The 26,050-nt window shown below is 35.8% G+C and overlaps 1 protein-coding gene across 1 annotated transcript in view; it reads right to left on the reverse strand.

The window, feature by feature from the left end:
- The window catches only part of LOC140145292 (nephrin-like), a gene marked incomplete at its 3' end in the record, with an annotated part of 107,117 nt that overhangs the window by 39,879 nt on the left and 41,188 nt on the right, over positions 1-26,050 (reverse strand). Inside the window, exons 10-13 of the mRNA XM_072167051.1 lie at positions 20,651-20,941; positions 19,454-19,588; positions 13,471-13,489; positions 8,169-8,221 (exon numbers count right to left, since the gene is read on the reverse strand). Of these exons, the coding sequence (XP_072023152.1) occupies positions 8,169-8,221; positions 13,471-13,489; positions 19,454-19,588; positions 20,651-20,941 (498 nt within the window). The remainder of the gene's footprint in view (positions 1-8,168; positions 8,222-13,470; positions 13,490-19,453; positions 19,589-20,650; positions 20,942-26,050) is intronic.

Here is a 26,050-nt window from a genome sequence, read left to right on the forward strand (position 1 = left end):
CATGAACTTAGGGAAGGTTTTTTTATTTTTTTTAAATTCGTCTCTTTTTTCGAAATATTGAAAAAAACATGTGAAAAAAGCAATTTTGTCACTCTATTAAGCTAAAAATTGCACATAATGGTGTATATTTTTGTTTAAAACTAATATTTTGAAAAAATGAGAAAACCTTCCCTAGGCTTTGATGTACTCTAAACGATAGTGCAAAAAGTTTACCTTTTGCTTGCATATTTTTCGAGTTATCTTGTCACAAAAATCGTGCAATATTGTCAAAAGTGAACTCTGAGAAATCGACGTTTTAGTAAAAAAATGTCAAAATTATGCACAAAACGTCCTTATATTTTAAAACGGTAAGACTTTCACGCTTATAAAAGCTGTATCTGGTGCATGGTCTAAATATGCATCTTTTTGCACCAATAAATCTATAATGTCTGCTTTCAGTGCGCCAAAATTCAAAATAATTAAAAAATCTAAGTGGCATTTTTGACTGCAAATTTTGTTTTGTTTACACCACATTTGCTGGCGTGAACAACAAACCGAATGCGCCTAGACTGCGTTGGACATACGCGCAGAGTTGCGCCGCGTCACGCTAAGCGAATCGCGCGCGTAATCAAAATATTTCGCATTCGCGCATTTCTTATTCATTATTTCCCGCCAATTTACTAAGCTGTCTTGAGCCATGTGACTTTTTAGAGTTGAAAAGAGTGAAACAAATCAAGCAAAAATACGAGTAAATATTAGCAAGTTGTATTTTATCAGTTTCAAGTGAAAGAATACATCATAGTGTTGATAAATATTAAGAAATCTCAAATTCGGGCGTGAACGAATGTGTCTTCCATTACTCTGGCCTTAAAGCATCAAAAATCAAAAAACAGAATTGAAATCGGTCAATGCATTGTGATGTAGTGTCAATTTAAAGATGCTCGTAGATGGAATGAAATCCTGAGTGCCTTGACAAAATTGGCACATTTCGAGATTTTGAAGGTATATTTGGACGCTTGCTTGAAAAAGCAGCATTAATTTAAATAGCACATGTTAAATGCCTATCTTTCCTGACTTCGCTACAGAAAACAAAATTTAAAAATCTATCATTGAATAATCATAATAAATTAACCAAATATACTATTTTAGCAATTTCGGCCAATCTGCAGACAAATTAAATCTCAAAAAATGACTAAGTTCAGCTAATTAATATGCAAAAGTGATGCCAATAGAAAACCGTACATGATATAAAGGTGCGGTTTTTTTGCACACATATGTATACAACGTTCTTTCAATTGATAACAAAAAATACACAAAAAGTAATTAATTATGCAAATTAGGTAATTACAGCTAATTATGTATTTATGATATTATTATGCAAATTAGGCATGAGTAATTTTAGGTTTTTTTCAATATTTAATGAACGTCTGTTCATTCATCATAATTTTTTTAAGTATGATCCTGTTATGAGGTTGAATAAATGAACTGCAGTTAATTATTTAAAAACAATACAAAAAAATAAAAAGTTTGACATTGTGACTGTGTCTAGAATGTAATTTTCATTTATACTGTAAACATGGTATGTGTCACCATTACTCAAAGCCAAGTCCGAAAAGTAAAAATTAAAATTCAGTTGCAATGAGACTTTAAATTAACATTTTGTCATCTGGATTAACACGGGAGAACAATCGGTAAAGTGAACAGCAATTTTACTGTACCGCGTATACAAAAATAGTATGGCCTTGGACACACACAATGGCTTAGAGCTATTGTGGTTTGGAAAATTACTCCCTAAAAAAACATTGATTAATGTTTTGCTTCAACTGGTTTTAGGGAAGTGTTTCATTTGTTGTCGACGGAATTAATTTACATGCTAAGAAAGATTAGTATTTCAGCTAAATGGTGGTAGTTCCTTTACTTCAATAGGCCTATATTTACTGATTTATGAGCGATCTTCAAAAATCCTTAAAAACAGGCAGTAGCTCTTAAACAAAACAATTTTTAATTTTTGAGGACCCGATGTTAGCCTCGGAAAGGCTTCACACATCATATATTAAAAATTTAAACAATTTGGATAAATGAAGCATATAAAGAAATTCATTTATCGACATGGATGTTTTCTAAAATTGGCCAAATTTTAAGCGTGCCCTTTTCAATTCACTGTTATGCTTGCATGCACAGTGTAGCAGAATTATTGTGCAGCCACTGTGACATACCTACTAATACGCGGAAATGAAATTTAGGGTATGAAATTTCATGCAAGGAATAAAATCCCTGTTTAGGGTATCGTTTTAGTCAAGGGTTAAATCCTTGTTTAGGGTGCTTTTCAAAAGCTGATTATCGCGGATGGTGTACAGGCCACAATGGGAGTGACCCCCCCGGGACCCCGCCATTATGCACTGGCTGTCACGGTGGTATAATGTACCTCGTGTTGCATTATGTCACGTAAAGAGCTTGTTCAGGAATGCGTGGAATGTATGTAGGTTATGAACTTGACATTCACAGGGGTGCTAATAGACGGTACATAGATTATGTCATTAAAAGGATATGTGTTAACATTAACTTAGATTATTGTCAAAATCTACATGTTAGGATTGCCGCAACCCCACACGACAAAAAATTCTGTTTGTACTGAAATAATTGTGTTTGCAACCTACTTTCCCAGCAAACACAAAACGTTTTCGACATCATTCGCAAAAGGTTATAAAAGGTTGTCAGAAAACGTTTAAATGTCGGTTTATATAAAGGGTATATTAAAAGTATTAAATGTTTTCATAACCTTAAAAAACATTTGTTAATAATCTAATGCTCAGCAAACAAAAATGTTTTACAGAAAACGTTTAAATGTCGGGTTATATAAAGGATATAAAAACGTTTTAATAACATTCCAAAAATATTCTTGAAAACTTGATACAAAACATTCTAAACAGAATGTTATTTTGGGGTTGAAAAAATGTTTTGCGAAACATGTTTGCCTAAAATATTTTCAATAACGTTTTAAAAACGTTTTCATGACCTTGATATAACCCGACATTTAAATGTTATTAAAAGGTTTTGAAAAAAAAAAAAAACATTTAAAGGTTCTTCAGATGGTTGCAAAACATATTCAAGATAAAAAATGGCCACAACGGACTCGGAGGGGGTCATTCAAAGGTCAACCTGAAAGGTCAACACAAAGTTAACTTTGTTCAATGTTATATACTACAGACTTGACATTTATATAGTAGGCCTATACAAATATTTACTGCTCTAAATTCGGGTTCTGGTGGAATCTATTGGTCCCCGAGGTTAACTGGAGACCGCGAGCCTACTACCGGTCTCGGGAAAATAGTAGGCTCACGGTCTCCAGTTCACCTCGGGGACCAATAGATTCCGCCAGATCCCGAATTTAGAGCAGTGAATATTTGTTTTATATCCTTCATTAATATATTTGTTCATCGATTGGTTAAAATATTATAAACGCAAGGCCTTTATCATAGACATATCAGGCCTAGGCATAAATGTAGGCGAGGCCTAGTCAAGGCTGATCGAGTGGCTAGCTTACCGTGAAAATGCTTTAATAATCCTCCACAATACCACCGTGAAACGAGTAACCATGTTCTCTGTTATTTCACTGTCAATGTTAAGATACTGATCCTGATGTAACTCAGATTATACTTTCATTCATTCATTCATATTTATTCGGCAATACTGTCACGAACCGCCATATTGTAGATGCACTCCTGTGCTGATTGTGTGCTTCACAAGACAACATGCATTAATACCCCGGAACCGGTACTGATATCCCGCGTATGTGGCGAGTTGCACCGACCACTAGGAACTGCTACGCGGCTATGAGGTCATACGCGCTCAGAGGGAGTATAGTATACAAATATATACTGCCATGAGAGGTTCTGGTTAAAACTATGGGCCCGAGGTGAGATCAGTAGTGCTATTTTCCTGAGGGACCATAGTTTGAACCAGAACTTCGAATAAAGGCAGTATATATTTGTTTTATATACTTCATTAATATGTTCTTTGTTCATTGATTGGTTAAAAGAAAATTATTTGACGTTTTGACTCTCCAGCTTCTATCCTGAGTGAACCAAGGCAGTTAAGCGGAAGCCCTGGTGCCGTGTGTCATTACCGCTCATGCACTGACCAACCACACGATAATAAGATTCGGGAAGCACCGTAAGAAAACTTGGCAAGTGGTGGCAAGAAAGTTTCGCACCACGTACGTCGAAGTTCACTTTTCAAAGGGCGAACTGTTGTTACGAAAATCAAAACGACTGGTAAATAGTTCTACTAAATGACCTCAAAAGGTCAAATCTTCTCATTTCGTCTGTGAAAAATAAAATGACGAAATTGCAACAGTGACTGGCACCCTTACTCCACAGCTATATGGTTTTTCACAATATAACAGTAATGGAAAGAAAACTAAAATTGTTCGTCATTTTTCGGCACAAAAATTTTTGGCAAAAAATGACGCCACAGACATAAACAACAATCTCCTAATTAGCATAATAGTCGCCATTCCGCCAGCTAGCTCGTCCTGTGATTGGTCCTTTAGTTATCTAGTTTTTATTCTATATCGATGGAGTGAACAGCACAACCTATATTTGTCCTTCAAAAAAATCGAATAGGCTAAAATCGGGCTAACCAATTACAGCAGCGCGAAATCACGCTATGGCAGTTTCGCGTTCGTGAACTGTTCCGTCACATCAAATGCGCGCACGCGGATGGCACGGTCAAAAGTACTATTTACGGCTTGGAAGTACTATTTACGGCTCATCCGGGACATGGAAAATACTATTTACGGCTTAGAGGTACTATTTACGGATAGTAGTACTGATGGTAGAACTATTTTTGGTCATGTGATCCACTTTTAACCAATCAATGAACAATATATTAATGAAGTATATAACAAAAAAATATATCCCTGGGAGATAGTACTTTGAGTCGGCTTTTTGACTGCTTTGCAAAATAGCAAAACTATTTTTGGTCACATGATACTCGTTTAACCAATTAATGAACGAGAATATATTAATGAAGGATATCCCAGCAAACACAAAACGTTTTCGACATCATTCGCAAAAGGTTATAAAAGGTTGTCAGAAAACGTTTAAATGTCGGGTTATATAAAGGGTACATTAATGGTATAAATCTTTTCATAACATTAAATAACATTTGTTGGTAATTTACTGCACAGCAAACACAAATGTTTTACAGAAAACATTTAAATGTCGGGTTATATAAAGGGTATAAAAACGTTATAATAACATTCCAAAAACATTTTTGAAAACTTGGTACAAATCATTCTGAACAGAATGTTATTTTGGGGTTGAAAAAATATTTTGCAAAAGATGTTTGCCCAAAATATTTACAATAACGTTTTTAAAATGTTTTCACGACCTTTATATAACCCGACATTTAAATGTTATTAAAACGTTTTGTAAAAAACATCTTAAGAACATTTCTGTGTTTGCTGGGTGCAAATATTTTAACATAATGTTATTTAAGTGTTGACAAAATATTTGTCCCAAATTGTTTGCAAAAATAGTTTACAATGACATTTCGAAAACATTTTAAAAATATTGTTGTAGTGTGTTTTCATACAGAAAGTTTTAAAACGATTTCATGACCTTTATATAACCCGACATTTTAATGTTATTAAAACGTTTTTACCTAAACCAAAACCCAAAATATAACTTATTTAAAACGTTTTAAAAACGTTTTTGTGTTTGCTGGGATAATATGGAATATTTCTTCACAAAGTGCCAAGACTAATCTGAAAGGGGTCTGTCTAAACCGCACGGGTTAAATAGTTATTTGGGAGTGTCGGAGATGGTGTCAAGTAATTTTTGATAGTAGATGTGCTTTCCATGAGTTTACATTATGGTGCTCATAATCTAGTGAATTAGCCTTAAATGGCGGATTTAAGGAAACGGAATTTGAGTGGGGGGATTTCTGAATTTCGGAACAATGTTATGATATTACGAGGGGCAGTCAGTATGTTTTAAGAGTGGACTAGTGACGTCATATGTTGATTGTTTTCATGGCATTTCTCAATGATTACATAAACACTGTACCTCTGTCTTTCAAACAACACATGTAAAATTATATCATACACATGATTACGTAACAGCATTAGCATAAAATCAATATACTAGGGACACTGCCAAATCACTCAAAAAGGCGGGCCTTTTAAATTACAGCAAAGACACGTGTTTAAAATGTCCGAGAACAGAGAAAGTACAAGGAACATAAGGCTAGTTTTTGGCAGGAATAAACACTAGGTCCGCAGTTTGCATTTGGTAAAATATGAGACTTGTCATTAAACTGTGGTGGAAATGGGACGTCTGGAAACTTCAACAACTTTAGGGCTTGAATGGAAGCAAAATTATTCTGCAAAAATGGCGTTAATGAAAAAGCAGTTATTACAAATGACATTAATTATCTCCAAAATGAAACAGACTAAAATAAAATAATGACTGGTCACGTGTGAGAGCTAGTACTCAGTGCGATGATAACTGGTGCAAATCAAACAATAATCTGCGCATGCGTAGGTAGGATGACCGATACAACATGGTGGAAATGCACGAAAATGGCAAAATTCCATGTAAATAGGGCCTAAAATATTACAAAATGCTATGAAAATTTTAATTTAAATATTTATATGAATTTTTATGGATGATCTCAACCTGAAATGAACAGAAAAGTTTTAAAAATAAATTTCTTATTAAAACGATGACCTCTCTCTCTGTACCACTACTTTTTGTATAAATGTAACAATGGTAGAATAACAGTTATATTTTAATCACGGACTCAAATATTTTCTAGGGAGACTCCCGTTTTAATTTTTGGAGATTAGTCAACAGAACTGGCCAAAAAAATTAAATTTCCACGTTTGCTATTTTTGGCAATATCAAGATTTGTATAGAAAGAAAAACCTTGTTTTTGTCAAAAATAAGACATATTTGACCATGCATTTTAAACAAACTAAAATATTTACAGCCCATCAAACATGGTTTAATGAACTGGTAGTTTGTGTTCTATTACTGTTCCAAAAGGCAGCATTCTCCATTCTTTAATTCCCGTGAAAATATAACAAATACAACAATACCTCATTTCAGCCTCTTATTTCCCTTAACAAAAACGTCTCAATTTCACCAGTGACTCTAGACCATTGATTTTATGCTAATGCTGTTACGTAATCATATGTGTGATATAATTTTTGCATGTGTTGTTTGAAAGACAAAGGTACAGTGTTTATGTAATCAATGAGAAATGCCGTGAAAACAATCCATATATGACGATACGAGTCCACTCTTAAAACATACTGACTGCCCCTCGTATTATTATCAAATTGATCAGTTTGAGGTGATATGTATTGAACCGAAATACCAAATAACTGAACTGAAATGCACTTGTACTGCATAGTTTGGAATGTGGGTGGAACTTTTGAAAAATTGGCTCTTCAAAGTGGTACGTATTCAGAAAGTTTGAATGCCCCCTTTTGGCCACGCTGTTATAAACTTACTATACATAAATAAACAGCGTGAGTTCATTGGAATCCGCGCAGTTGTTTTTGTACAGTAAGTTTATAACATTTGATCCCATTGGAGGACATTCAAACTTTCTATGTTCGTACCACTTTTTAAGAGCCATATTTTAAGCTCCTCCCATCAGTACATTACAAGTGCATTCAGCTGTGACAAGTGTCAATTGCTAACAAAGTTCAGGAAATACACTACATTATGAACACCATAATGTAAACTCATGAAATCGCATTTTCTATCAAACTATTATACAGACCCCTGTCTGACCGGTCTTGGCACTTCGTAAATAACTATTCCATGCTAAATGTCAAGTCTGTATATGTGACCAGATCTGGTCCAATCAGGCTTAAGTCGGCAATATTGAAACTGGGATGTAGGCAAAATGTGAGGAAAGAGACAATAAAAACATAAGAAAACTGACATTGAAAAGTTTCATAACTTTGCAACCAAGTATTCAAGAGACCCGGGAATTCAACATCCGTAAGTGTACCGAGCAAGTTCGTAGCAATGGTAGTAGCTTAACGACTTGGTTGTGTGTATCAGAATATTTCGCACTGTTTTAATGAGGTTATGAATGTGTAATAGTGAAATTATTTACACAGTATGTTATTAGGTAACAAACCTTATGTAGAAATTACAGAAACGTACCGTTCTTTTCATCTAAATTGATTGTTGTTATGTTACTTTGATGACCGTTGTCCCTGTACAATAAGAAATTAAGGAACCGTTCAATATTTACGCCAGGGGTGCGAGTTTTGAGCCCCTTTTTGAAGGGGAATTCGAAATTTGTTGGGGACTTGTGGGGGAGGGGGCTCTGAATTGTTTACTTTGACCGTGAGAGAGGAATGTTAAACTTTAAATGGAGAGCATTGGGAAACAAGGGGGAATCTGAAAATTTTGAGCGAACGCAAAATGTTTGTCGACTTTTTGGCGTAAATAATGAACGGTCCCTAATACAACAAAAGCAAAACAAGATTCATGACAACAAGTTATTATTATACATGTAATAGTATTAAGGGTGCCCTCGTTTACGTTTACATTTATGTATTTATTTATTTATTTATTTATTTATTTATTTATTTATTTATTTATTTATTTATTTATTTATTTATTTATTTAATTATTTATTTATTTATTTGCATTTATTTATTAATGTTGAAACAACAGGTTTCGAAATAAGTCAATTACAAAATTAAAATCCCCTTGTTTTTAAATTTTCAGACCATCCCAGTCCCGGCTGCTACAAAGTAACCCTGCAGTTTTATTGGGGAAAATAACATAAGAGTTGCAATAATATCCGTGCGGGGTAATGATATGACGGCGTTTGTTGGAAAAACACATGAAAAGACATTTACAAATCACAATTAAGGTTATGAGTTTTAATTAAAATTGTTAAATTGTGATAATTATATTATGGTTTTGTGTGTTTGCTAATAATAATTGTGTATATGATACGTTAATTGTGTATTTCCTGGTTTTGTGGATAGGATAATCAGGGCCGGATTTACCTTTTTTGGGGCCCTGGGCCCGACCAAAAATTAGAGGCCCCCAAACGTACCAGGAGGAAGGCATCTGCACATAAGTGGCAAAGTTGTTAGACTTTACTAGGACATTTGCGATCGAAGCGCGCGAAAAATTCAATTTTAGACTGTTTTAGCCGAAATTGAAGTTGAATTTTGCTATTCAATAGGCCAGTGCGCGCGAAGCGAGCAAAATTTTGCACTTCCTGTATACTATTTTGGCCCAAAACTGGTGCTTTTTGGCTTAAATGGAAGATGCACACTGCACAGAGCAATTTTGGGGGCCCAAAAAATTTGGGGCCCATCTGGCCCTATGATAAATGCGGCCCTGAGGATAATGTATTGTCCAAGTTGATGTATCCTTTCAATTATTCGTTTGAACTTTGTATTAAGGTGATGGTCCTCGTGGATCGTCAGACCTCTTGGGCAACTCTTACATTCTCTGGTGTTTGTTTGTGTAATAAGTTGAGTGGAGGTTTTCTTTTTCAAATAAATATCGTCTTTCTTTAAATACTGTAGCATTCGATGTATAAACTAACGTATGAATATTAACTGTACATTATGCATGTATACATGTACAACGATTCATGATAACCGATCGCATCAGAATTGTGTAGAAGGCGAAGTATCTATTTTTATTTCATATACGCCATTTAAAAAATAATTAAGTGACAAATAAGAATGAAAATATGTTCGGGACGAATCTGCCTGCCAGTTAGTACGACTCTCATTTTGTTGCAAGCCGAAGCAACCTGTTTTGGAGAGCCGACGGATTTTTCCATTGGAATTGAATGAGCAGATTGCCAGAAACACCAAACAATAATCTTTAGTGAGGACCCATAGATTTTATATATATATAGATGTTCTACCGCATCATGAGAAAAAAGAAAATGCAAGAAATAAAGATAAATACAGTATTATGGATGCTTTAAAAGGTTGAAATTATTTTGGTGCGTTTTTATCTTTGAATGTACAGGGTAAGTCAAAAAAGTGAAATAGAGCAAGGAATCGATATTTATGCAAGAACCAAGTTGAACCTTTCCACTTTTGGAAGTTTTTATAAATGCCACACTCAATAGTCACCGTCTGTGAAAAAATGAGGTGACTCGCTATTACCGTTTAATTTTTATGAGTCCTTTTGATGCAATACCCAATTTCATTATTTGTCCACGAGGTACCATGTATTTTGAATGAGAACACACAACATGCACAATGCACGATAAAAGCACTGAAAGCTCTGAAACTAACTTTACCTTAAAAGTGTTGATTTTTGTGTTACTTATTTTTAAAATTTCGGACCATTTAAAGGAATATTTCGTGATCCTAGCATCCTTTTTTTTATATGACATTTAAAATGTTGATTCCGATTTTGCGTTTGCGAGTTATGCATAATTAAGTGTATTACACTTTTCCATAGAAAATGTGTTGTAAATTCAAATTTCACGATACCTTTGCTAAACGAATTAATCTGCAAGACATTTTTTGTAAATAAACATTATGTAGCCAGAGGTTTCCAGTCATATAAAAATCTCAACTTTTTTTAAAAAAGTGGGGGGATGAGGCTGTGGATCACGAAATGCCCTTTTAAGCCCCAAATGAAGGTGTGTCTTTGTATCTGCTGGGCCCGTACGCACAAGGCGAGCAAAATTGTGCAATTTCACCCGATTTAGGCCCAAAACATAGTGTTTTTCCAGCTATAAAAAAATGCACAGGGCAATTATTGCTTTTTTTCCCAATTATTATTTTAGGGGGATGGACCCCCTGCCAAATTTGAGGTGGGGAGGCTGGTCCCCACGTCCCCTCCCCCGCTACCGCCGCCTATAGCTTCTACTCAAGGATATGCTGGAGTGGGGTATAGCTTCAAGCTTGAAATTTATTATTAACGTATTAAAGTGGTGAGATGGCTAAGCGCTCTAAGCAGTACGACGGCAACTTAGCTCACTTCCGGTTATTTTTACCGGTGTGGCCTTTGCTGTTACGTAACAAAATGTTGAAAATAAGACGGCAAAGACTGTTTTTTGGAAATACTCAAAACAACGGAATACACAAGCCATTTCTCGCTTAATTTCCGTATTGGGCCCATTGATAAAATATGAAACATGAGTTTAAAGCAAAGAATAATGTGTAAAAGTTCAATTGTTTTGGAAGAAATGAATGTTTATTGTGCGCGAAGTAGCCTGAAAAATGAGAAAAATGCATGTCATGATCACCAAATTGGTTATATCTACAACTATGAGCAAACGCCGGTCGTATGCTTATCTGTAATGATAGATATTAACTAACGTGAGCTTGTATTAAATTTTCAGCGAAAATGATTGCTGGAATAATCCAGTCGTAGGTTAGAAAGTCGTGAAAGTTGCTTTCAAAACGACTTCGTGTCGCAATCGTCCGTGACCATTGGTGACCAGTGTCAGTATATGAATATTAGCAGTCGGCTCTGTCCATTACCTCAACACAATCAGGGGTTGTGTTGAGGTAATATGCTATTTTTAGAACTGTGTACAGAGTAATGAGTCTGATTGGCTTGTGATGATTTCATGCACTATTTTGAGAATTGATGTAATGCGCCATATATGGGATGATTAAATGATGTAATAATTTAGATTAATCTAGAATCATATGAAATAGTGTAAAGCCTGGAGAGGAATGATCTTGGCAGAAGCTGTATGATGTTCTAAAAGAGAACTCTGTGAAATTTATGTTAGCCAGTATTGGTTCAAAGTTACCATAATTGAAGTCTTCAAACTTCAGTTCGCAGTTCTTGTGTTGGAGAGAGTTAAATACGCCAAAGGCGGTAGCAGAGCCAATATTGCTTGATTGTGCTGTCGACACAAAGACGCGGCAGACTGAAATATCTCCATCATCGAACTGTGGTATTTTGCTGGACTGACATAGTCTTTCAAGTGGAGCAGAAAGCTTGTTCAAGAAATCTCCGAGAGAGGAGTTTACGGTCAACATAGAGGACCATTTGAAGAACATTAGCATAGCAGCTATGATAGTGAAGATATAGTCATCAGGACTTTGGACTGAGATTGTGGTAAACCAGGGGTTTACCTTGGATAGACAGGATCTTTGACATTACCGGATCTTGGATCAAGAACTGAGACCATCAAAGAAATTTCATCAGATCTTCAGCTAATCAAGAGGCTTAGATCACCAGGCTTAGATAAGTAATTGTAGTTAAAAGACATATGTGTAATATTGCTAAGTTTAAGTATTGGATGATTCTGTATTGCTGATTGATTGACAGCCATACTGCGCTAATGAATAAATAATAATTAAGTTGTTCTATATAATAAACAGTGTGTTTGTGTGTTTGCTGATGCGTGAACTCGGAAGCAGGTGATTTCGGCCTGGGTCATCTTAGTGACCATAACAATACGATCGGGGTTTACTCACTGTTGTAGATATAACAATTTTGGTGATCGTGACATGCAATTTTTCTCATTTCCCGGCTACTTTGGACATGTTCAAGCTTTTTTATTTTCAATATAATTCAACTTTAACTCGGGTTTTTTTTGTTGCTTTACACAAATGTTTGGTATCTTATCCGTGGTCATGGTACGTAATTTAAGCAAAAAACGACCCGTGCACACCGACATCGCCTGGGTAATAATTACATTGTACTGCAGAGACACTAAAATGAATACACGGGATTGATACACGTGAATGTGCTATGCACGATTTGAAATTCAAACGATAAATCTTTGGATACCGGGGTAGAAAATGATGAATATCTCCCGTATTTTTTTTAAAAAAGAAGCCAATTTAGATCCTTGCACTTGAACGTATGTGTTGAAAGGATATGATAGTCATAAGCTCTAGTATTGAGAAAGAAGCGTGAGTCTTGAACTCAAACACTCACCAAAATTATGATTTTATTTTTATATTGCGTTGGTCCTGTATAGACTATACAGCGCGTGCTAGCTGCACTCACTCCCGTGAAGGGAGTATAAAAATCGATGACCATTGACCTCAATGGCATATGCAAGCATGCTCACAAACAGCGAAGCCAATTACCTGGCTATTGTCAGTAGCCTTAGTCATGTCCCTCGGCTCATTTTAAGCGTCTCAAAGGTCGGAACAAAATGGCCATGCGTGGCTGTGGATTCAACCTACCATTTCTGGAGCTATTTCGCTAAAACACGTTTGCCGGACAAATTTTCAACATTGTGTTACGTAACACCGTGCTCACCAACCCGTAATAATTTTATATCGAACAAAAGAGGTCACGAAGTTGCCGTCGTACTGTAAGGCGCTCTTCTTTCACTGCTCACTTCAATTTTCCGGAAAAAAATTGTGTTGCCTTTTGGGCGAGTTCGACAAAGTTTCATATCAGGGAAGTCGTACTAGCCGAATTTATGCATGGCGTATGGCGGTGTACAATGGTCCCGGCTTAAAAATCAATACTCTTAAGTAAGATAACTTACCGTAGTGGGTGATCTTCACCTGCAATTTAAATAACAATAATTATAGATTACACAAGTTTCCAATATAATATAAATTTATTTGGTCACTTTAGACATTCACTTAATTGCAATACTGGGTAAAAACCACATGTGCCTGCTAACGGTCAAATTTTTTTTATTGCATGAGGTGAAAGGGGTTTGGTAGTAGGTTACAAAATGTCGCATACAAAATTCCTCCGGAGCTCGTTGCCATAGCAACGGCAGATTTTATGATTTTGACGATTTTTGCTTATTTTTGGGTGAAAATAAAGGAAAATATGTACTTTTTTAATTGCTCCTGACTTTAAATTTGAGGTCACATTAAAAAAACAACCTTACCACCATAAAGTACTATCTTTGTGCTTTCCCCAGATAAAAAAAATATTTCAATAATATTTCCCTATGTGCAATTTTAGGGCTGGGCAACATTGCCAATTTAGCATTTTTGAAAAAATGTAATTTTTACCCTATCTTTGAAGTCTAAAAACTAATTTTGCTTGAGCACCGAGAATTATTTTCTCTTTGTTAGTACTTGGGCAGACATTGCCCCTTCCAAATTTGGTAAAACATCTCTGGGGCTTTTTGACCTGTAAAGCCAGTGTTGCCAGAAAGTTTGATAATGTTCAACAAATGCATTTCTCAAAATAATGCATTTTCTACATATTTACTCATGTAACCTTTAATACCACCAACTTAATTGAAATATTTGCACACTTTGCACACATGATTAGACACACACTGCAACATAAGCAGCACTTTGAGGCTGGGGACAAGTCCTGTCCTGCAAAAACCGGTATTGCCAGAAAATCTTACTTTATTAATCCAAATGTCCAATTTGTGTGTTTTAGAATTATTTATTCGGCTAATTTTATACTATCAATGTTAGTTGAATAGAATGTGCATTCAAACATCATCTGATACAATACAGGTTCAGACACATGGGCGAGTTTTTCGACAGGTGGCATAGCAAGCCATAGGCTTAGGGGACCTTGAGGATACTAAGCCTAGTTTTTACCAAAAATAATCATTTTTGCATGGAAATTTTTTTTTTAAATAATTATATGCATCTTGAAAAGTGCATCAGCTTACTAAGATGGATGTTTGGATCAGAAAAGTAAATCACAACATTTTTCTGTGACCTGTGGTTTTTGACCTATGACCTCTTGGAATTCATAAGTAGGCCTAAAATGTAGGGTTTTAATGATTTTGGTCATTTTGGGCAAAAGTGAGACCTTTTTTTACCACCATCTCAAACAGGTTTTGAAACTTAGGCAATAATGGTGTTACCAGATTATATGACAATTAATTTACCCATAACGTAACTTTTGAGTTCGTCAAAACATGCGTGCATTTGTTTAGAAATATAGCCCGGTAAAATGAATGATACGAACAATAATATAAACTTCAAACTCCCATGCGGGCATTAATATTGACGTTTGCATTATTTGACACCCTCATTGAAATTCTCCCTAAATTAAGACATCCTTTATTGTTCCGATGCCATCAATTTCTACTTCTACTTCTACGTTTATACTGGAACAGGACCTGTTGACGGGATACTTGTCCAGGGTGGAAAGGTAACATCACTGTCTTCACATGTTCACATGGAAACAACCATGCAGACAATATTTTACCAGTTTACAATGCAAGTAAAAATCCAACTGGTGATGAAGCTAGTGGGTCATGATGTGCTGCTGCAATTAAAACACTCCCTATTTTCAACCATTTTCCCGGATCCCTAGTTTCTAACACAATCCTCAAAATAATTTTCTATCCGTTTGTGTATATGCTATCAATTTGGTTAAAATTGCCATTCCAAAAGTATCATGGTAACAATGATATGATCATTAAAGGGAGAAAAGATATAATACATAATACCCTAAAGGATGTTGAGGTCGAAGGTCATTTAGGGGTTGAAATAGCTGTGATTGGGCTCAAACTTGGTGAATATAAACCGAGAGGGGAATGTGTTAAAATCACAGCAGAGGTCACTTCAGGTCAAACATCATGTACGGGTCAAATTTGAAAATTGCTCTGATTAATTTGATTGTGAATAATAAATTGCTAAATAACATTTGACACAGAAGAAGACCTCTCTTACTTCCATACCCTTACTAAAGCTTCCCTTTGAAAGGTCCGATGTTTAACATTTTCCCTGAAAGACTCACAATTTTAAATATTCCCTCCTGAGATGCCCAGATTCAGGTATGTAAGGATGTGATCAACTGTGGAAGATAACATTCGATGGTCTTTATAATAAAACATGAAGGATCTAAAGATTTACCAAATCCTGCATACCAGAAAAATATTTATGTATGTGGGCCTAGATCTTGGCCACATCCCAGTCCACATTGAGTGTTTGGGGCGAATAAAGTGGGCCTATAGAAGAATCCATTGAGCCAAGTGATGGTCAAAATTCAGTTGGCCATTACTGGGTCCCGTCTGCATCAAACTGGTGTTGTTACTGCCCAATTGGTTGGATTATACTTAAAAATCAATGTTGAATTCAATGAATATTGTGTTGTAAACTTTCATCATTCGGGTGATGGAATGCAGTTTAATATCCCCGCCAAGGCCCAGACATGAATTCAGGGGGGCGGCTTCCTCCTTCCAGACACCCTCCCCCTCCTTCCAAAAAAAGAGGAAAGGAGAGAAGAGAAGAGAAAGGGGGAAGGGGAAAAAGAGAAGAGAAAAGGGAGGAAAGGCGATTAATTTTACAAACATTTCTGACAGCGAAGTTAACATCCTGTAAAAATTCTTCTGAAAAATTGTAAAATTACGTAACAATAAAGTATCATTCTTATACACTTGTGTATTTCACCGGAACAATAGAGGCAATGTTGCTGCCGGAAATGACCGTAAAATTACTGCATGTATTTTACAATGGATGTTTTTGTGATAATTTCTTCAGATTTGTTCAGTAAATTTTGTAATTTTTTGAGTACTGATAGGCCTATTGTTAGTATAAAGCAGTGGTTTAAATCAGAGAATACACTTGAAACTGTTTTTCGTTGATACGAGTTCACTCGGCTATCCCTTTTGGATTCGTAATCAAGAATCAGCAGTTTCGTGTATACGCATTAACAGGATTATCATCAAGCCAAAAAAATTGTTTTATTGGCATAAAATTTTAAGCTATTAGGAGAATTCAAAGAGAAGACAGTTTCCATGGAAACGGCCATTTATATCCATTTTTTACTAATTTTACTGGGAAATTAGCTCTATTTTACAGATATTTAATTAAAAATGAGCATTAATAGCCGTTGCCATGGAAACTGCATACTCGTTGAATTCTCTCAATAGCCTAAACTTAAAGAAGCCCTATTTGTCAATAAACTTAAGTGTAATTTAAACTTTTGTAATGCAAAAAATTGCTAAAAATGGTAAAAAAGAGTCAATTTTTGCCCAAAATGACCAAAATCATTAAAAACCTGCATTTTAGGCCTATTTATGAATTCCAAGAGGTCATAGGTCAAAAACCATAGGTCACAGAAAAATGATGTGATTTACTTTTTTGATCCAAACATATATCTTAGTAAGATGGTACACTTTCCAAGATTATTTCATTTTTCAAAAAATTTCCCATGTAAAAATTACTTTTTTTTTAAAAACTAGGCTTAGTATCCTCAAGGGCGCCTAAGCCTAAGGTGTACGAAGGCACCTGTCGAAAAAACTCGCCCATGTGTCTGAACCTATATTGTACCAGATGATGTTTGAATGCACATTCTATTCAACTAACATTGATGGTATAAAATTAACCGAATAAATAATTGTAAAACGCACAAATTGGAAATTTGGATAAATAAAGTAAGATTTTCTGGCAATACCGGTTTTTGCAAGACAGGGCTTGTCCCCAGCCTCAAAGTGTTGCTTCCGTTGCAGTGTGTGTCTAATCATGTGTGCTAAGTGTGCACATATTTCAATTAAGTTGGTGGTATTAAAGGTTACATGAGTAAATATGTAGAAAATGCATTATTTCGAAAAATGCATTTTTGAAAATTATCAAACTTTCTGGCAACACTGGCTTTACAGGTCAAATAGCCCCAGAATTTTTTACCAGATTTGGAAGGGGCAATGTCTGCCCAAGTACCAACAAAGAGGAAATAATTCTCGGTGCTCAAGCAAAATTAGTTTTTAGACTTCAAAGATAGGGTAAAAATTGCATTTTTTAAAAAAGTGCTAAATTGGCAATGTTGCCCAGCCCTAAAATTGCACATAGGGAAATATTATTGAAATATTTCTTGCATCTGAGGAAAGCACAAAGATAGTACTTTATGGTGGTAAGGTTGTTTTTTTAATGTGACCTCAAATTTAAAGTCAGGAGCAATTCAGAAAAGTGCATATTTTCCCCTATTTTCACCCCAAAATAAGCAAAAACCGCCAAAATCATAAAATCTGCCGTTGCTATGGCAACAAGCTCCGGAGGAATTTTTGATGTGCCCTTTTGTAGACTACTACCAAAGCCCTTTCACCTCATGCAATAAAAAAATTTTGACCGTTAGCAGGCACATGTGGTTTTTACCCAGTATTGCAATTAAACATTAATAACATACATTTCTCTATCGGTCAATTATTTCCATTATAATACATTTTTACATGCATACACCTAAATAGGGATGAGGCGCATTATTATTTTACAAACGAGAAACCATAGTTCACAGCAGTAGATTTCAATGTTCACATTAGACTGCTAAAATAATATCCCAGAGCTGATTGATAAGAAATGTGCAACATTATTCAGACTATTTCAAATTATGTCTTTCATTATTTTTTATGATATCGTTATGAATTCGGCAGAGTGATGAATCGAGAATTTTGAACAAATTGAGTTATTGTATGCTTATGATTATTATTTCAGGTGACATTTTATTTCCACTAAAAATTAATGGTAAATTTTTCTCCCCGATGTAGATATTGAAATTTTGATTTGGACGAGTCGCGCCTAAGTGCGATAAATGAATTCGGCAAAGAGACGAATCGTATACTTTGCTGTACGAATGAGGTTGATCCATAGTATTTTATAGCTGGAAACCCCGAATTTTCTATACTAAATGTTCTATACTGATATATTTGATACCAACGTATAGATGTAGGTATCTTCTATCCAGTGATACCAAAATAAGTACAAACAATCCCTACATTATATCGCTATTGCTTAGTAGTGTGAGTGCGCCCTCGTGAAATTGGGAAATCCCTGAAAATCATATGCAAAATATAGGCCAATATTGTTATTTCTGCTTTAAAATCCTCGAGTGTTTGCTAAATATTACAGGATGACTATTTATAATTTATATAGCAAGTTAAGTCTACATAGCATTAGGACAACCAGTAATTTCTACACAAAAGCCCCAAATCAAGGATGCGTGCTATGGTTTACACGTAGTTGAATGCAGGCGGTGATGGAAGCGATATCGCCAATTTTGAGGTCGCCATTGGATTAACACATAATCATGAAATCTTCATAAACAATTCTAAATTTGTTATGTGGTGTCAAAGCAAAATTATCTTACTCTAAAACCGTCGGGGTACGACCGTGTACCACACTGCAAGTATGTTAATTTTCCATTTGTAACCGCTAACCGTGTATTTTGATTGGGGCTGTCAGCCCTGTATCTTCGCCAGCCTCGTACGTCACGTGTTGCGCTTCCTATGCCGCCTGGTTGAATGCGTATTCGACCCCGACTAGAGATATTTTGGATACAGCATAAAGCTGAATAGCCGTTAAAACGCGTTATGAAGGATATATCGATTGTTTCAGAACATGCAAGTGTTGTAAATAATTCGCGTACATTCAATTTTATAATATACATTTCAAATGAATGCTCACGAATGTTCTAAATTTAAGGACCAATGAAATGACCAAAGATTTTCAAACGCCGTTTACTCAGAACAATAATTTTGCGTATTCGGCACTCTGCCGTGTTCATAACGAATTACCAATCAGTGTCAGTCTTTTATAATGTACCTGTCTTGTGTTTCCGTGGGCTGCGAAGCAGGAAAATGACCAGTATAATTATTATAATTAACAAGACAACTGCTCCGACTGTTCCTCCAATGATAAGGCCCAAATCTTGTTGACCGTTAGGATCAATAAGATTGGCTAAAATGAAAAGGCAAAATGCACAATAATAGATTATTTCAAGCTAGAATTACGCAAAATATAAAAAACAAAAGGGAAGCCTAAGAGGGATGGGGGAAGGAATAGGGAAAGGGGAACGAAAGAGGGGAAAACAACAACTTGCATGTTTATTGTGGGGAAGCAATTCATACAGAGGGGGAAGGAGTGTAAGGAAGGGGAAGAGATTGAAGAATATGAAGAAGGACAGGGAATTTTTATAGGATGTGATTTGAGGGGAAATAATTTAAGTGAGTGTAATGGGGAAGAAATGAGAGAAAGGGAAGAAACTGAAGAATATGAAGAAGACGGAAAGAGAAAGAATGGAAACTTAAGGAACACAAGTGGAAGTAATTGGAAAGTAATTTAATAGAAGGGGGAAGGAATGAGAGAAAGGAGAAGAAATTGAAGAATGTAAAGATGAAGGAAAGAGAACGAAGGGGAGAAGAGGGAAATAAGGGGTGAATATAATAGTGAATGTAACACCTTGTTAAATCAACTCAAGAATATCAGTATTGTTTTATTGTATTGTTCTAAACATTGCAAATTAATTTTTGTTTCCTTTCAGATAATTCTAAAATCAAAACTTTAAATTTTTTACATGGCAAGATATTCACATAAAAACGTTACAAATGTATGCAAGGAGGCATCTCCTCGTGGTATAAAAATGCCCCAAACCCATGAGCTTCCGGGGGCTTCGCCCCCTGGACCCCCACCAGGGACCCTAAAGCGGACCCTTTCAGATAATTCTAAAAACAAAACTTTACATTTTTACATGGCAAAATTTTCACATAAAAACGTTACAAATGTATGCAAGGAGGCTTCCCCTCATGGTATAAAAATGTCCAAATCCCATGAGCTTTCGGGGGCTTCGCCCCCTGGACCCCCACCAGGGGCCCTAAAGTGGGCCCCTGGACCCCACGCCAGTGGTAACTTCGCTCGCTATGCTCGCTTTGCTCTATTTATTTATTAACTTGGGGAAAAATTGGGAGCCTTGCCCACCCTGGCAAAGAAGTCTGGCTACGCCCCTGGCTACCTAGTACTTACATGTTCTACCCACGACTGTCATTCCATTCAAATTAATTCCATTGATGTTAGCACTGTATACAATTATTTCATATTCCGTTCCTGGTGTTAAATCTTCAACCGTGTCCATATTCCCATCTGTTATTTTTTTAGGCTTTCCTGTGAAACCGATGTTCTCAGTATTTTCTCGGTAGTCAGTAAGAAACCACTGTATGGTATTTTTATTATCCCCAGGGACCCATTCTACCGTCAATGAAGATGAGGCACTGAGGTCATTTAATATCATGACGTTAGATACTGGATCTGGAAGAACTGTGATAATGAACATGTAATGACCACATGAAAATGAGAACTTTTATTTACCCTAATGTCCCAAGTGCTTTTTGGCGAATGTAAAGGAAAGAATAAAGGAATAAAGGGAGAAGATGAACAAACTTGTAGTTTGCATTGGTCGGGATTAGAAACCAAATCGCTCCGTGTGTCAAGGTAGCCACGGGTGTTTTATTAGGTACGATCAGGGGGATGTCATTTTGTTCGGAAGAGGGTGGGTCATGAATATGTCGGTGACCGGAATAAATATTTTTATGACCCCCCCTATCGCCGGCTAAATTGTTTACGACCCCCCTCCCTATCTCAGGTTGAAATTTTTTATGACCCCACCCCTTCCGCACACACAGTACAGATTGACGACAAATTATTCATCACCGGAACTAAGGCGTGAAGTTCGCAAAAAAAAACCCAGTATTTTCATGACCCACCCCCTTCCGAAGAAAATGACAGCCCCTTAGGATTAAATGATAAATGTGAGACAGTTCATGTTATGAGAAGACAGACGTATATAAAACAAACTTTATCATTTTGTCACTATAGACAGAAGAGGGATAAGAGTAAAAATTACCATAAATAATTAGTAGGTTATGTATAGGCCCTATTGGGCCAACTGTGATCAACGTGATTAACATGACAATTTGACAGGCCCCTTTTGGCCTACAAGGATGTTGTGGATGACCAGACGCATTGAGGTGATGTGGTTTACGACGTTTTCGCGACTTTTGCTGACGTTGTGCTTGGGTTGTCATCTACGTTGTAAATACGTAAATTTGTGAACTCGTATTCGTGTTGGGAAAACGTTATGTTCGGCGTTGATATTCGGACGTTGATATAACGTCATTATGACGTTCTTTCGACGTCGAAATTGTATACGTATTATTCGAACGTCATAAAGTCCGGTCGAACATTGTAACGAGTTCATATGAAACCTTTGGCTATAAAACGAGGTGTTACAGCGTGGAATGAGATGCCACAACATTTAAGGCTAATAAATTACAACTCAAACTTGTTTAAACGGGCACTTCACAATAATTTCTGAACTTTTAATATTTTGTAAAATGTATATGAAAAATGTAAATAATGCGCCAAAGTTTTACTTTATGACTTTTAAAGATTGATGTATTTTGATGTATGCTTCTATATTTTGAATGTTTGTGTTATTAATTATTTTACATATATTATGTTTTATGACCCAGTGAATATGTAAATAATTAGCCAAGGTCTTTACTATGATTTTAATGGCTTTATATATTATTTGATGTATAAGTTGATGTATGTTTGGATGTTTTAAGTTCTTAATTATTTTATGTATACTAGTATTACATGTATATTTTATGACACAGAGAAATGTAAATAACTAGCCAAAGATTTTTACTTTATGAATTTAATGACTTTTGATATTTGATGTATTTGATATATGATTCTATTTGGATGTTTGTATTTTTAATCATTCTAATATGTATAATTCTACCAATTATTATGTACTTTATATTTTATGACATGACACAGGGCCCTTGTAATAGCAGATTTATCTGAAGGGTAACCCTGTATAAATATGGTTTTAATAAATAAATAAATAAATAAATAAATAAATGCTCTTGTGTCCACCTCGATACACCGAGTACGCAGATTTTTCCAAGCACATCGAGTCTAGCCTCCACACAGTATGTGTTTATATTACACGTTTGAGAGCTTAGTATCGTAAGAGCTGTGCGAGGTCCAGCTGATGACTAGTGATTGGTTTTTGTCAAAACACCGAATGTTCCCTTCATCCAATCAGAAAAGTTTTTGTATCAAACGCTAAAAACACGTGTTTTGGGTTTTTTTTTTCATTCCGTCAACGTATGACGCAATTCAATGTTTATAGCAACGCGAATGTGAAAAATCTAACCTATTCAAGCCCAATTTTGACAATGATGTAAGTTTTAAAAGTAAAAAAAAAGTGTTCCTTACAATTTTTTCAATTTTTAGGTCATTAAATGAAAAAAGCACACTTACATTGTCCATTATACTAGCTTCATTTCAATGGGCAATTGCCAATTCTCTTTATAAATTATTTGCAAATCTTGTGCAAAAAGTTACTATTTTCGCCTGTTTTGTCATACGGTTGTAAATTCAATGAACTATGACTTTGCTTTTAAAGAGCGCTTACAAATTGATATGCACAACTATACGTATTTACAACGTAGATGACAACCTGAGTGCAGCGTTGTGACTACTTTTGTTGTAACAACGTAAAATTGTTGGCTAATGATTTTGCAAGGATGACCAAATTATGTGTGCGTCCCCTCACCCCTCCGTCCGCACCATTCATCAGCACCAATGAAGTATTGACATGGGACAGGGTGGCAAGTAGCAAGTTCCTTTTGTTATTATTGCATTAAATGGGGGTACTACACCCCTGCCCAATTTTGTGCATATTTTTGCATTTTTCTCAAAACTTATAGCGGTAGCTGTAAAAGACAGAAAACAGAAATGACAGAAATAACAGAAAAGACAGAAAAGTTTGGAGTTATGAATTAGAGAGTTGTCAGGAAGCTATGAGAGTTAAAATGTTAGGAGTTAATGTATAAAGGTGCATGTTCCCATTAATTGATAGTTTGCTGGATTGCCATCAAACTTGGTGGATAAGACTACAATCGGGTGCCGAAAATTGTCAAGGTCATGTCAAGGTCATCCAGACTTTAGATTGTTGGATTGCTATCAAACTTGGTGCACGCGACCACCATCGGGTGCCAATAATGGTCAAGGTCATCCGAGTATAGATTGTTGGATTGCCATCAAACTTGGTGAATGTGACAAAATTTAGTTTCTTTAATGTAACAAATTTTTGAGCTACAGGCACCTTAACAGTGCCACCCTTTTATTTTCAGCTTCATGAATGCCTCCGTACCTGCCATGTCCGTGCACGGATTACTTTCATCATTTCATGCACTCAGACCAACAGTGGCATAGCCAACGGGGGAGGGGGCGTCAGTTGAAAGGGACAGCTTTTCAACCGGCCTAGGCTTTTTTATTAAATTGTTTTCATCTAAATTGTGGGTAAGTTGTGAACTTGCTAATTTTTGGAATGGATATAGAGTCTTCAATTGTGTCTCCTGCTTTATCACAATTTGTTGTACCATATAAATAGTAAAAGCTAATAAAATCAAATTGTGATGATTTGTGGGTATCAGCATCCACCCCTCTCCATGTACTCCACCACCACAAAGTTCTCGCCAAAATCACATGCACTTCAAATAAAGTAGCTTATACTCGCCACTAAGAAACTCTAAAAATATGCAGGTATTGAAAACGAACCTGCTGTGTATCAGCAGGTCCTGCAGCTGGTCAATGCTTTCTGGCTTTGAGGCACAGTCCAGACTTTTGTGACAGTGTTACATAATACAGAGGACCACATAAAGTGTATTATGGATTCATTTCGACTCATTGGCAATCATTACTATCAATAACTACTCTCTAATTCATAACTCCAAACTTTTCTGTCTTTTCTGTCATTTCTGTCATTTCTTTTTTCTGTCTTTTACAGCTACCGAAACTTATAGCGCATTGGGGAGAAGTAAGATATGTATATTATAGGGGCAAGGACTACAACTACTGCACTGGAAATTGTATTTCAGCACGGATAATAGTTGTGGAGTTACAGTCAAAAATGAGGGAAACCAATATTTGATCAATAAATCAATAACTATTTGCTTTTGAGTTACTGCATTTTCAGTACAGTAGTTGTAGTCCTTGCCTCAAAAAATAAACATCTTACTTGATTTTGATTTAAACTTTTGATCCAAACACAAGGAATTAATTCCTACCTCGGAATTTTCAGATGGTACTCCATCTTTCATCAGCGAGTGAGTGACTGTATCAGGTCGTGATTTTCTTGACCTTTGACCTGATAAGAGACTCGTAGACTCCTGAAAGCTTGAACCGGCCCCCGTCTTTATTGAGAGATGGTTGGTTGGCTTTGATGTGAACTGCTTCTTTGACTCCACGTTGGAACCACCTGCTGTCTCTGCCAAGTATGCGGACTTTGTCCAAGTCTGTTATCAGGTCAACGGTCAAGAAAATCACGACCTGATACAGTCACTCACTCGCTGATGAAAGATGGAGTACCATCTGAAAATTCCGAGGTAGGAATTAATTCCATGTGTTTGGATCAAAAATTTAAATCAAAATCATGATTTATACCAACACTTTCATGAACGAATACATCTTACTTGTCACCAATGTGCTATAATTTTTGAGAAAAATGCAAAAATAGGCACAAAATTGGCCAGGGTGAGGTACCCCCTTAACATGATTAACAAGAAGTCGACGGGTGTCAAAAGCAAAAGCAGCAACTTTTGTATCCATACGCAGGGGTTGTATGAGGCGGGTTTTGTGGATCATTTTATTACTTTTGTTTAAACAAAAATTGTGTAGGTGTCCAACACAGGATAAAAAAAACCCGAATACTTGTTTAACCATATAGGGGAGGGTCTGAGGAGGATAATCCCCTGAGTAATTGTTTTATTCTTTTGAAAACATTAATAAGACCCAATAAATAACAAGTGTAGATGTGTCCAAAACAGAAACAGTCACTTGTTTTGGGGGCGAGGTTTCTGAGGGGATTCTTTCCCAATGAGAAGTTGAACGATATAAAAATAAAGGCCTAATTGAAGCCATTTGATGCACCATAGTTTACATAGACTTCGCCGTAGTTCACTTGCCCATTTTGCATACTCTTGTTGTTACATTTAAGCATAAAACTTGCTTTAATTTGTGTGCAATTGATAGATTTCACATCTGATCTTTTCAGTAACCGTACTCCCTCTGTTTGTTAGCTTCCCTATTGTTTTTTACTCGGGCTTTCGCAATCAATAAGCTGGTAGATTCCAAAATCCGAATTGTTTAGTATTGAAGTGAGCCAAATTATAATTATGCAAAATATGTTGCATTCAATAACATAGGCCTGCGTATACTTTACTTTTACTGTTACTAATTAAAACGCTTTATGACCATTCTACTATAAAGCACTTTAATTTTGATTTCAAAAGAATGCGTTCATCATGATTACTAATAACATAGTTTTATTAATTTTATCAAACTTCGACA

This window comes from Amphiura filiformis, unplaced genomic scaffold (genome assembly GCF_039555335.1).
Source record: "Amphiura filiformis unplaced genomic scaffold, Afil_fr2py scaffold_200, whole genome shotgun sequence".
Taxonomy (NCBI): domain Eukaryota; kingdom Metazoa; phylum Echinodermata; class Ophiuroidea; order Amphilepidida; family Amphiuridae; genus Amphiura; species Amphiura filiformis.